We start from the raw sequence: 13,846 nt of genomic DNA on the forward strand, positions 1-13,846 counted from the left end.
TTTTTGAATTACAGGGTGAAATCCAGTTGTTTGATACAGCCAGAGTAGGCCTATTGAGTCAGAGGGACTTGCATAAATGTTGTGCTTTAACAAGTCCCAGTCAGTGAAGGCCAGGGCAGTGGAGGGGTAGGACTCCGGAGACCTGAGTTCAAATCCACACTCAGCCACGAAAACTTGTTGGAGGGTGGTGATGGGAAAGGTTGGTAAACGGAGTCCCCTGCTCACTGGGGGTGGAGGAGATGAGTAGCCTTCATAATTAAATTGTAAACCACCCAGAGAGTGCTTTAAGTGCTATTGGGCAGAAATATAAGCATCATGCTTTGCTTTGAGAACCTCGTTAGGGTCACCATGATTTGGAAGTGACGGCATATAACAACTGTTGCAGAGTTATGAATTTCAGCTGAACTCTTCTAGCTCACAGTAGAAGTATGGGAAGATACAGAGCAGAATTATTTTCTAGAGTATAGCAGTCTTTAAGGGAGGCACCATGCCTATCATCCCAGCTTCCTTTTCCACTGAAGCTGCTAGCTTGCGGTTTTGCTCAAGCAACATTATTTTTCAATCATTATCATTATCCATGAGAGGCTGAAGCCCGTGTCCCCCCCCCCCATTTTTGGGGGCCAGGGGCCTTGGCTTGATTTGGGTGCAATAAGAATGTGATATTTATGAAGCTTAGGATGAGATTGGACAGCAGGTCTCCGAGGTCAGTTTAAGGAGGTTTATGGTCTTGGGCAGACCTTCTACGGATATGCTGGAGACCTATAGGGACAGTAGCTAACCAGTTTTATAAAAAGCATTGGTTTGAAGCTTAATTCCATTTATACTCCCAAGGTTAGACTTTGACACCTGCATTCTAATGGGAGGTGGAGATGAGTTTCCTTTCAGGTCATGTGAATGCCCTTTGAAATGGCAATTTTAATGGGTTAAAATTCTCCGTCTGCTTTAACGTTGATCCTAACGAGTCAACTTTCCAGTTTCTAACGTTTTAACGTCAACACATCCATTTTGAAGCCAGAAATTCTGAGTTCTTGTCCCACACTTGCCTTTCCAGACCTGCCTCCGTCCGAATTCCTGCAGGTGGTCGATTCGACGTGGTTGGTGCTCAACGTCTCGTCCAGCGGAAGCTCTTCGGCCACCGTTCAACCCATCGGAGTCACCAAAATCGCCAAGTCGGTCATTGGGCCCCTGGCGGAGCACAATGTCTCGGTCCTGATGCTCTCCACCTACCAGACTGACTTCATCCTGGTGAGCACAGAGGTGCCTTTGCCTGGGGGGGAGCAGCTGTGGCACCCCTTGAAGGCCACCCCTTTGAGGAAGGGAGCTCCTGCCCATTGGGAGGCTGCTAAGGTTTTCATGGCCTTCTTGAACAATCACGTACCCAGGAATCTTGTGGACTAAGAGCTGTTGGTAGATTCGCTTGCAGGTTTGCTGGTCTCATGGGTACGATCCCTGGCTGTGGTTATAATGGTTGGGAGGAGGGCCAAACACCCACGCAGACTCTGAAATCTGAGGTGGAAGCTTCTCCCCTTCCAACAGGCATCAGTAGGATAGAGCAATATCCCGCTTACCCTGTTTCCCCGAAAATAAGACTTAGCCTGAAAATAAGCCCTAGTAGGATTTTTCAGGATGTTTGTAATATAAGCCCTACTCCAAAATAAGCCCCAGTTAAGTGAAACCTCGCCCTCCACCCTTGTGCAGCAACCAGAAGAAGATGACAGGACTGTATCTGAATAAACGTAGATGGTTATACTTACTATGCAAAAACTTTTGACTGGACCACAGCAAACTATGACAAGTCCTTAAAGAAATGGGAGTGCTTGACCACCTTATCCATCTCCTGAGAAATCTACATGTGGGACAGGAAGCAACAGCTAGAACTGGATATGGAACAACTGATTGGTTCAAAATTGGGAGAAGAGTACGACAAGGCTGTATGTTGTCTCCCTGCATATTTAACTTATATGCAGAATAATACATCATGCAAAAGGCTGGACTGGAGGAATCCCAAACTGGTATTAAGATTGCTGGAAGAAATATCAACAACCTCCGATATGCAGATGATACCACTCTGCTGGCAGAAAGTGAGGAGGAATTAAGGAACTTCGTAATGAGGGTGAAAGAGGAGAGTGCCAAAAATGGGCTGAAGCTCAACATCAAAAAAAACTAAGATCATGGCCACTGGTCCCATCACCTCCTGGCAAATAGAGGGGAAGATATGGAGGCAGTGACAGATTTTACTTTCTTGGGCTCCATGATCACTACAAATGGTGACAGCAGCCATGAAATTAAAAAACGCCTGCTTCTTGGAAGGAAAGCGATGACAAACCTAGCATCTTAAAAAGCAGAGAATCACCTTGCCGACAAAAGTACGTATAGTCAAAGCTATGTTTTTTCCAGTAGCGATGTATGGAAGTGAGAGCTGGACCATAATGAAGGCTGACTGCTGAAGAATTGATCCTTTTGAAATGTGGGGCTGGAGGAGGCTCTTGAAAGTCCCCTGGACTGCAAGGAGAACAAACCTATCCGTTTTGAAGGAAATCAACCCTGAGTGCTCACTGGAAGGACAGATCCTGAAACTGAGGATCCAATACTTTGGCCATCTGATGAGAAGAGAGGACTCCCTGGAAAAGACCCTGATGTTGGGAAAGGGTGAAGGCAAGAGGAGAAGGGGACGACAGAGGATGAGATGGTTGGACAGGGTCACCGAAGTGACCAACATGAATATGACCCAACTCCGGGAGGCAGTGGAGGACAGGAGGGCCTGGCGTGCTCTGGTCTGTGGGGTCACAAAGAGCCGGACACGGCTTAACGACTAAACAGCAACAGATAGTTGTACATAAAAAATAAGACATCCCCTGAAAATAAGCTGTAATGTGTTTTTTGGAACAAAAATTAATATAAGACCTTGTCTTATTTTCGGGGAAACATGGTAACGATCAAGATGCCTTCTAAGGAAATGGAGCGCTAGCTGAACCAGTGCTTAACAGGGGTCTTGGGGGACGGGGGCCCAGATCTCCTGGAGGTTTTGTCCTCCTTTTTTGGCACTGGGGAGAATGGGCTAGGCTGTTTCCCTGTAGGCGTGGTCTACTTCTAGTACAGGGCAGGTAGACGGGGCGGCAGCTGGGATCCTGGACTGTTGGCTCCTGTTCGGCCTTGTAAACTCTTAAGGGTCCCCCTTTCATCGGAGGAACCTCGTAAGGTGGACTTCACTGCGCGGCCAGTCTGATTGCACAAGTTCAGAGTGTTCCACCTGCTTTTTTCCTGATGTGACTCTTGGGAAAGATTTGGCCTGGTCTACGACTAAATTTATCCCTGTATTCTGGTGTGGGGATTGCTGGATACGGAGTTGCGGAAGGACATCAGAGGAGTTCATGGCGGACGACAGTTTTGAGAATTTCGCAGCTGACGCGACCCTTTGTATCTCGGCTTCAAGACCGGTGCTGACTTTGGGGGCTTCCGTTCCAGGTGCGGGAGAGAGACCTGCCCGTCGTGATTCACACCCTGGCCACAGAGTTCGAGATTTACAAAGAGGTGAACGGGGAGACGGTCCCTGCCAACTGTGAAGATGTGAGCAACGGGTTCCTCAAGCCGAAACCAAGTGAGTGTATTACCTGGGGTGGGGAAGTGGAGAGTCAAAGCAGTATATGTGTGTGTACAGAGCAGAGAGATACATACACTCTGTACGAGAGATGGGCCCCCATCTCCTCCTTCCAATCGCTCCCGGGTGCCATTCTCTTCCCAATCGACTAGCCACTCCTGGCAGAGGGAAGACAAGTCTCGCCTGCAAGGCTGTGGCACTCCGCAGCGACTGGAAGGGAGAGAGGGGCCGCTGGCAGATGTGTAAGTGGAAGATCTGGCCCCAGGGAGTGGGCCCTCGTTAACTCCACCTGTGCGGGGATATTCGTATACAAATACGAATTAAACACACACACCCAATGTCTAGTACAGAGTGTATCTCTTGGCAATATATAAATTAAAAAATGCAACCATGAACTGCAGTGGGGACAATAAATAAATAGATAAAGAAAGAAAGAAATAATAATGTGCCATCAGGTCAGTTCCGACTTATAGTGACCCCTTTCAGGGTTTCCTAGATACAGGATACTCAAAAGAAGCTTACCCTTCCCTTCTTTTGGGGGTTGTCCCTGGACTGTGCAGCTGGCCCAAGGCCACCCAGGCTGGCTCTACGTGCAGGAAGCCCAGTGGGGGAATTGAACTCCCAGCCTCTGGCTCTGAAGCCAGAGACTTAACTCACTGAGCTATCCAGCGAGCATTTCTGTCATGCCCAGATCTACAGTCTTTAAGCAGTCCACCCCCACCCACCCCCTTTTACAGTGGTGGCTATGGGACGAGGCAGAATTCTCCTTTCTCTGGGCAGTGTACAGACTTTTTAAAATTACAAATAGAAACTACAGTATGAAAATAAGTCTAAATCTACATATTTTAAGGCACTATTTTTTTTTCTTTTAGGGAAAGACAGAGAGAACAGGCAGGATAAATAAAATGAGGCAGATTAACCCCAACAATAGAATAAAACCTCAGTACAAACATAAAAGAGTTTTCCTGGGGGGGAAATCATCTTTTGGTTGAGGGAAATGGATAAGCCCCCCCCCCCCAACAGCCTTGTGAAGGGCAGCATGCCCAGCGGACGTTTGCCCACCCTTCTGCTGAAAAATTATTTTGAAAAGATCCAAAAACCTTCAGAAGCCATTTAAAAAGATTGTTGTGGGTTTTTCGGGCTCTTTGGCCGTGTTCTGAAGGTTGTTCTTCCTGACGTTTCGCCAGTCTCTGTGGCCGGCGTCTTCAGAGGACAGGAGTCGGAACTCTGTCCATGCTCTGTTGCTGTTTGTTGGATAGTTGAGGGCATTAGCATGCACACTGGGAACTATCCAGTATGCATGCTAATGCGCTTATGCACACTATCCAACAAACAGCAACAGAGCATGGACAGAGTTCCGACTCCCGTCCTCTGAAGATGCCGGCCACAGAGCCTGGTGAAACGTCAGGAAGAACAACCTTCAGAACATGGCCAAAGAGCCTGGAAAACCCACAATAACCATTAGATCCTGGCCATGAAAGCCTTCATGAATACATTTTAAAAGGCTTTGCTTGAAACTGAAAAGATCCTGAGGGTCAGCGTGAGGTGCCCGAACAGAAGCCGGTGGCCGTGTGGGGTTTCTGATGCTTCCCTCTCTTCTTCCCAGTGGGGAGTGCCACCGTCCACCCAGTGCAGAGCCCCCCCAACAGGTTCTGCATCCTGAGCATCGCCCCCGACACCTTGCCCGCCATTGCTACCATCCTCATGGACGTCCTGTTCTACTCGCCCAGGTAAGAGGTCTGTCGTGATGGGGCCAGGTTGAGTTTTCACTCCCTCCTTTACGGAATGGATTTGGAAAGGATTTTTCATTTATGCTTAAATGAGTAATCATATTTCTTATATCTGTTGGCACTTTTGAGACTAATTTGCTCTCTCTTTTTCTGTGGACCGTGGGCTGCTTCTGGAGATGCATGGAGAGTGGCCTTAGTAGACATTTACACCTCAGAGATTTATGACATTCATGTCTTATTCACAGAGGCTACATCTCCATGCATCTGAAAAGATGGCCACCCGTCCATTAAGGCTTCTGCCAGATAAAACTAGTTAGTCTTCAAGGTGACACAGAGTTCCTGGTTGGTTTTGCTGCAGTAGACTTAAATGGCCGCCTTCTTTTCAACAGTGTTATTAGGGATGTGCGTTTCGACTTTTTGGACAACAGATCCCATAATTCTCCTTCCTGGGGATCCCACTTATAGACTATCTAAGTTATGGTCATGTGGCGAGAAGGCCCAGCTTGGCAGGCTTCTTGCTTCGGATAGGCCTGTCTTCCTGTTTGAAAAAGAAGCGTCTCAGCCACTGTCATGGCAGCTTCCTCTTCGAAGAGGAAGTCAGGCCCGTCCAGGACAGGAAGCCCGCCAGCTAGGCCTTCTCTCCAGGTGAGTGCAATTTAGGTGTCCGTAACATCTGGGTCCTGGTAGGTGGGACTCCCAGAAAGGAGAATTAAGGGATTGATCTGTAGTCCCAAAGAAGCCCAAAATCCAGATCCTTGAGTGTTACTCTCGGTGGTGTCACTCTTATCCCTTTGTTCTTCTTGCAACGCAGGAACTGCCAAAATCGCACCACTTCCCAGCAAACCCAGCCAGAAAGTCTGCTCCGCTTCGCTTTTAGATACTGATTTCCATGACTTTTGGGGCCAAATATTTTCTTACGTACATTTCTGTCCTGTGGCAGGCGTGGGTCTCTGCTTCCTCCACCATTTTCTCACAACCATCCTGGGAGGTGAGGCAGGACTTTTTAGAGAGAGTGGCTGGCTCAAGTTCACCTCCTGAGATTCCTGGCTTCCTTGTAGGAAATGGGATTGCAGTTCTGCCAGGCACCAGGATCTCCACCACAGAGGCTCTATATTGGTTCTCTTACAGAACTCCCCCTTTTCTAATAGCTGCATGTACTTTATAGTTAGGTGCTATGTAGAGGGTCTACCTAGCAGGTAGCTATTTACCTGATCACCTATGGTGAATTAAGAGTCTTCTCCAGGCGAGCAGGCGAGGAAATCTTGGGAAAACGTGGCTCTTTCTCTTTTCTTCTCCCTTTAAACTTCTTGCCTGTGAGGCTATGTGCAGGACGGTGAGAGACAGATGCCCATCAGAAGCGTCAATGGTTGTGTGTCTTTCTCCACATTTTCAGCCTTCCGAAGGAAACCACTCCAACTGGGCAAGACCTTGACTCCATCACGTTCTTCGCCTTCTCGCTGATTGAGGGGTACATCTCCATTGTCATGGATGCTGAGACCAAAAAGAAGTAAGTTGTTCCACCTCCAGGTTAGATCTGGGGCTGGGAGGGATTGGGTTTACTGCTCCAGGGAAATCTTAATCCTGCAACATCTCTGCAGGTTGAAAAAAAAAAAAACAGGGCATCTTATAGGCCACACATTTAATGTTCAATTATTGGACATAACCCGATGAGCCTGATTTTTTCCCTCCTTCCTATGTGTATCACATTTTTAGGAGCAGACAGTGGTTACTGGGGGTGTGGTGCTTAATCAATTGATACTTCAGGCGGCTGAAAAGTTAGGAGGGACCAAGAGTCAAGGATTGAGGTTCAGGGCTAGAGCATCAGCCCGCTTTCTGTGCGAAAGGTTTTAAGTTCAGTTCGTAACATTGCCTGTTAAAACTATATAAGTCTCATCCTTATATAGTTCATCACCAACACTTCGTGGGTGTTTGCATTTAGGCTTACGCACAGCAAAAAGAGTACAACTCATAAGAGTTGGTTTGGTGGATCTTTTGCTGATCAAGTGGAAGTCTTGACTTTAGCATAAACTCATGTATCCAGGTGAGAGTCGGCTCAAGCGTACCAGACAAGACAAATTACGCAATTGCAGCCAGATCAAGGTGTGCCCAATCAAGCAGTAGTTGGAATCCTGTTGTGTAAATCTACAGTTGTGGAGAGGTGATGATGTGACAGGCTGGCGGTGCGGTTTGGTAGTTACCTACCCCTGTCCTGCAGCTTTTCCAGCTTTCATGTAATCCATTTCATGGTGTGGAAGGTGTGGGAGCCGTGGGACAGATGGAGGAAGTCGATTGTTATCAAAAATTGCCTTTGCAAGGGAGGATGTTCAGTCCCTAGGGGAAACCAGACACTGCTGCCTTGAGCTTCATTTTATGGCAGAGCAGGATTGCACCCCAAACCCCGACACTACAGTTCCCAGAATTCCCCCTGCCAGCATTCGAGGAATGGTAATGAAAATGGAACATGTCTTTTTCCTCCTTGGGACAGCCAGGTGTCTTGGGGTTAGCCCCGTTTCTGAGAAGGCACCCAGAGGTGGCAATTAAATCCTCCTGTCCTTTACCAGGTTCCCCAGCGACCTTCTGCTGACCAGCTCCTCGGGGGAGCTTTGGAGGATGGTGAGGATTGGTGGGCAGCCTCTGGGTTTTGGTAAGTGGATGCCTGCAACCCTAACCCTTACCTTTCACGGCCCAAACTCCCCTTTTTCTAATAGCTTCATGTGCTTTATAGTCAGGTCCTATATACAGGGTCTACCTAGCAGGTAGCTATTTACCTGATCGCCTATGGTGAATTAAGAGTCTTCTCCAGGCGAGCAGGCAAGGAAATTGTGGGAAAAGGTGGCTCTTTCTCGTTTCTTCTCCCTTTAAACTTTACATGTGAGGCTGCGTGCAGGACAGTGAGAGACAGATGCCCATCAGAAGGTTGTGCGGTGGGCAAAGCAGTGGGGTCATGCCACTTGCAGGGGAGAATTCCAGACGCATATACAGCCACCAGGGCAAGGAGCAGAGTCAGATCAGCCCAGAGTTAAGCTAACATCGTGCAGAGAAAAGCAAAATCAAGCCAGGCTTTTCTGTGTTTGGGAAGGCATAACACAAAGTGGCTGATGTTGAATATCTCCCCATTATTAGCTCTGCAGGCCCTAGGGGGCACATTTGACCCACTAGGGCCTGCAGGAAGCCTGGGGGCTATATGTTGCCCACCTTGGGTGTAGCCTTATCTTTGTTTTGGATCTGGTGCCCCAGACCGAGGAGACCCTCCGACCGAAATAACTTTGTAACGGGAGACCACTAGCAGTGGGAAGCAACGGCGGGAAATGGAAATTCCTTACGGACCTCCTCCATGTTTTTGGAAAAGAAGGGGGTTGCGTCCTGCAGAGATCTGATGCTAACTTCCCCCCTTCCCGCTTGCTTCCTCAGATGAATGCGGGATTGTGGCTCAAATTGCCGAGCCCCTGGCTGACGCAGACATATCCGCCTATTACATCAGCACCTTCAACTTTGACCATGCCTTGGTAAGTCAGCCCTGTGGCCCTCGAAATGGCTCCCTGCTCGGGGATGAAGAGGCAGGACGCCACAGACGGCAGCCACAGACGGCTTTGCCTTGTGGCACTCCTCGAAAGCCCCATTTGGAATGTCCCCACCAAATGCGCCGGTGAGGTTGTGGGACTGAGAGAAGGGCTTCCCCTGATGATCTTAACACTGATCTGCTAATCAGGCAGATTTTAAAGAAGGACTTCTTGTAATGTAGTCATTCCCAACACATGTCCTTTGTTAAGGTGATCTGCACTTTTGAAATTGCAAGAGAAAGATTAAAAGGGCTTTCTGTTCTAGACATCGCCAGTCCTTTAGGCTTTCTGTTCTAGACATCTCCTGGCCCTACAATGAAGGGACTCCCACGGATCTTACCAAAAATGATCAGTTTATTCCACCGTTGGGCAGAATACTCTAGTCATTGCTCCCCGCTGTTTCCGAAGCTTCCCAATGTCTTATGATGGCCACCCTACCGAGCAGGGTAAACGTCAACAGAATTCTGGCCAGTGGGTCTTCATCGGCCCAATAAAGACCAAGCCGTCCGCAAATTCTAAGCATTGAAACAGAGGTACGAGTTGTTACATCTCGTGAAGTTGTCTCCAACTTAGAGTGGTCCTATGAATTAATTAAAGGCCTTCTCATTAACAGCCCCGCTCAGGTCTTTCAGACTAAAGGCTGAGTCATTGAGTCAACTTGTGTCCATCTTTGGTCTTCCTCTTTTCCTGCTGTCTTCTGCTTTCCTTACGCTACTGTCTTTTTCCAGCGAAACTTACCTCCATGTGAGATGTCCAAAATACGGTAGTCTCATGATACGGTAGCCAACATGAATTTGACCCAACTCCGCGAGGCAGTGGAAGAGAGGAGGGCCTGGCGTGCTCTGGTCCATGGGGTCGGACACGACTAAACGACTAAACACACACAACATGTTAGTCTAGTTTCTAGTGAAGGTGTTGTTGTTATTAATATGAGCTTCTGGTCTCTAGAAGTGGAGATAGTGTGAAACCTGAGGTTAAGGCAGATATCTGGAAAATGAGTCTATTCAACTGGACGTCTTGTTTGGCTGAAACGTTTCGCTGCTCCAAGTAGCTTCTTCTGTCTGAGGAGAGTGGTAGGAGATTCCTGATAGATCCTCCACATTGGCCTTCAGCCCATTCAGACCAGGGGGAAGTGAAACCAAGGAGGAAATGGTTATAGGAATCTATACAGTGGTGCCTCGCTTGATGATGATAATGCGTTCTGTTAAAATCACTGTTAAGAGAAATCGTCAAGCGAAATTGAAAAACCCATTGAAATGCATTGAAAACCATTCATTGCATTCCAATGGGTGAAATATTTCATTGTGCAGCGAAGATCCTCCATAGGGCGGCCACTTTCTGGTGCCTGTATAGCGAGGAATCCGTCCTTAACACAGCGGGAAGCCATTTTGCACAGCAGGCGGCCATTTTGAAACCCAACAATTAACTGTTTTTAGATCGTTGTAATGCGAAGAATCAGTTCCCGAAGCAGGGAACCAATTGTCGTGAAGCAAATTTTCCCCATAGGAACATCGTTTTGCGATTGCAATAGTGATTGCAAAAAACCCATCGTAAAGCGGATTCATCGTTTAACGAGGTAATTGTTAAGCAAGGCACCACTGTATTTCTGAACGCTTCATCCCTTGATCTCAACAGGTTCCGGAAGAAGGCATCGATCATGTCACCGAAGTGCTCCAGAAACGGCAGGAGAGCGGGAGATAGCTGCGGGAATCGCTACTGGCCTATTGGAGAAAAGCGACCTAGTGGATCCTCTTGGCTCGTTAGTGCCCGGCACGAGCATTCCTTGAACGAGGAGAGCACTCCGTACATGATTTGTTCTGGGGAGGGGGGCCTGGTGGTTTTTCCGTGTTCCTTGGCGAGTGGCCCATTTTGCGTGGAGAAAACGGCGCAGTCTCCGGCAGGAGGGACTCCTGTCCTTTGCCTTCCAGAAAGGAAGCTGGTGCCTTGTTTAGATATTTCCTGGAACCCAATGGAGGGGGTGCTGTTGCCCAGGGCAAATCTCAGTATTATCAAAAGTCTGGTCTGGCCTCCTGACCTCGTTCAGTCTTTTAATCTAGAACCGAGGAGGGGGCGTCCCTGTTCACCGCAGCTTCTGCCCGGTGGAGATTTTCAGTTTTTTTTCTTTCTTTCTCTGCACATTTCCTGAGGTGCTTGGGTTGGAATTCCAAGCCTAGAACTTTTAGGGTTTTAGAAAAGGGTTCCTAAAGATGTCCCCTTTGATTTGCAGGTAGTCGCTCATTGTGTTGGAGTTGCACACCGTTCCCTATACGCTGTGGGGGTTGTTTTGTTTTTTATTGTTTCTTTTGTTTCTTTTTTGAAAATGCACAACACTTATGATAGGAAACACTGGAACCATTTCAGGGTGGGAGGCATCGGAACATTAGATGTGAAGACGGTGTGATCTGCCGTCTGCATCCGTCATCATTTTTCTCGTGGAGCGGACCGCTTGCCCCACAGGACGGCCGCCGAGCCTTCTCACGTTCTAATTCATCGGCTTGCCTGTCGGGCATGTGCCATTCGGAGGGTGAAGACTTATGGTTTTGAACTACAACTCCCAGAAGAGTGTGGGAGTTGTAGTTCAAAGCCACCAAGCTGCCCTCCTGAGGTGCCATCCATTAACAGTATTAAGAGGATGCATTGATGGAGCGGAAACATTTTTTGTCAGATGTTCTAAGCTGCGTGGCCGGGGGAGATCTGGGGCAGAAAAGGCTCCCCCCATACACAGACACACCTTTTCATCTTATGTACACTTAAAATGCCTCAGAGTGCCTTATTGTGTTTGGCTATTAAGCTTCAAAACGATATTATGTAAGATAAAGTTCTTTTTCCTGGTTTCTGTTGCGCTAAGGAAGAGAAACCAGCTTTGTGAGGTAGGTGCATGAAGACATTGGCCAACCTTCCCACCTGATTTTTTTCCCCTATACTGGTGGGGTGGATGATAGTTTTTTGAGGCCGTGTCTTCTCAGATCTCCTCAGCGGTGCGGTTAAAAGGGGCCCTTGATGGAAAAAAAAAATAACATCTAAAGAAGTTCTCTGGAGCAATGAAAGATCAGTGGAAAAGTTGGGTGAGGTCCTATCTGATGAATGAATGATAATAAATGAATAAGTCAATAAATAAGTAAGTAAACCAGCCAGTACTATGTAGACAGAAGCCGTACATTTTCTGGAGCTTTATAAAGGCCACCTGAGGCCTCCAGACGTTGGTGGACTACAACTCCCATGATCTGCCACCAGGCTGTCTGGAGTGGGGCTGATAGGAGCTGTGGTCTCAGAACGCCTGGAAAGCCACAAGCCTTGGATCCTTTGGATTCACTCGTTGGTTCTTTCTTGATCAGGGATCCCAAATCTCCCGGCTTCTGTTTTGAGCACCTCTGAGGGTTGTCTGCTGCTAAACCTGCGCCTTGATTAGAACGAGGGGTCGGGAGAGCGACTCTTGTCATTTGGGCCCTCCGGTGGCCTGGGGTGTCCCCCCCCCACAGTTGTGAAGCAGTGTAATGCCTCCTTTTTTTCCCTTCCTAATCCAGGAAAAGTTTCTCTCATTTTAAAAGCAAATGTCTGGATATTTTCCAGAATAGGTGCTTTGTTGTTCTTTTTTGTGATAGCCAGGATTAAGCGATCATTGCCCAGGGGTAGAGAAATCACTGGCCATCCAGATGTCTTAGTGGCTTGTGGTAGAGGATTGAGGGGGGTGTGTGTGTGTGTCATAATCCAGAATACCTGGAGAGGGACAAAAGTTACTACTCGGTATGTGATTTTTCTGAGCTGTGTCCGAGCCTGTTTGGGGAAGGAAATCTCTGCTAATCCTTGTCCAAGCCGTGTGCGACACCAGCTTCCCCATCGCCTGTTACCTGCTCCTGGTTACTCTTCCTTGCTGACGTCCAGCAGTCTTACCTGTTACAGGTCAAGGGAAAAGCAGCGTGGTGGCCCAGACACCACCACATCTCAGACAGCTGAATGGTGGCACCATCGTGTCAGAAGGACGGAGCTGCGTCAAGGGAAGAGCGGATCCGTTCAGAGCCGGGAGGCTCGTTCCCTTTGCCCAGTGGGTGGATCGGCCCAACCCTTACGACGGTAGATCCTTTCATCCACGAATCAGTGTCTCTTCTAGCTTAAGCCAAAAATAATTGTTTCATTCTCTTTAGCGGAGCTGGAAATGATTCTCATTGCCTTTTCTTTCATGGCGAACGTTCTACTCTTTGCCAAGTTTAGAGCAGGGAGGCTTCTGAAGGCGCTGAGCCAATTTTGAGAGCGACCACACTCCCCAGCCATAGGTGATTGTCATGATGACCATCTTTGGTAGAGAAAAGTGGGCAGATAACAACCGTGGGAGATCAGAAATGCAAGGATGGGAATCGGAGCACCCCGTCAGGCAAAGCACGGGAGTGAACCTGCTTTATCAGACAGGGAGCATCATAAGGGGGCAACTTATGGCTACCGAAAAAAACATTTTTTTGGGGGGGGGGCTGCTTATTCAAGTTCCCATTCGGTGGTGAGTGCTCTGTTAAGCTTCTTCTCAATACCTGAATGTAAGCTTCTTTGGGCCCAGCTAGAATTCAGATTCCTTGATAAAGTTCTTTCCCCCTCCCTGTGGTTCTTTTTTTTGGGGGGGGGACGCACAGTTTTAAAGTTTGTCAATAAAGGTCATTTTTTTCAAAATCATCTTCAGGTTTTTTTTTCCCTCCCCCCCTCCCTTCCATGCAAAACTAGAGCGAACTCTGTCCTTATGGAGCCTCTTGCTTGGAGGGTGTTCAGTTCTGAAGGTCCAACGTCCTGCTAGCACATATTTGAAACTTGAATTTGATGCCCCCCTCCGAATTTAAACCATGTCTTGTATTTCTGTAGCTAGCAAGATTTATTTACAGTGGTGCCTCGCTAGACGATGATAATCCGTTCCACTGAAATAGCTGTTTAGCGAAATCATTGTCTAGCGAAAAGCATTTCCCCATTGGAATGCATTG

General features: G+C 47.9%; 1 protein-coding gene across 1 annotated transcript in view; it reads left to right on the top strand.

Moving 5' to 3' along the window:
- Positions 1–13,544, top strand: part of CASTOR1 (cytosolic arginine sensor for mTORC1 subunit 1) — a 32,313-nt gene extending 18,769 nt beyond the window's left edge. Inside the window, exons 3-9 of the mRNA XM_072983682.2 lie at positions 1,052–1,245; positions 3,466–3,598; positions 5,205–5,328; positions 6,722–6,835; positions 7,890–7,972; positions 8,740–8,834; positions 10,524–13,544. Of these exons, the coding sequence (XP_072839783.1) occupies positions 1,052–1,245; positions 3,466–3,598; positions 5,205–5,328; positions 6,722–6,835; positions 7,890–7,972; positions 8,740–8,834; positions 10,524–10,589 (809 nt within the window). The 3' untranslated portion in view covers positions 10,590–13,544. The remainder of the gene's footprint in view (positions 1–1,051; positions 1,246–3,465; positions 3,599–5,204; positions 5,329–6,721; positions 6,836–7,889; positions 7,973–8,739; positions 8,835–10,523) is intronic.
- The last annotated feature ends 302 nt before the right edge of the window (positions 13,545–13,846 follow it).

Source organism: Pogona vitticeps, chromosome 14 (assembly GCF_051106095.1).
Source record: "Pogona vitticeps strain Pit_001003342236 chromosome 14, PviZW2.1, whole genome shotgun sequence".
Lineage (NCBI taxonomy): Eukaryota > Metazoa > Chordata > Lepidosauria > Squamata > Agamidae > Pogona > Pogona vitticeps.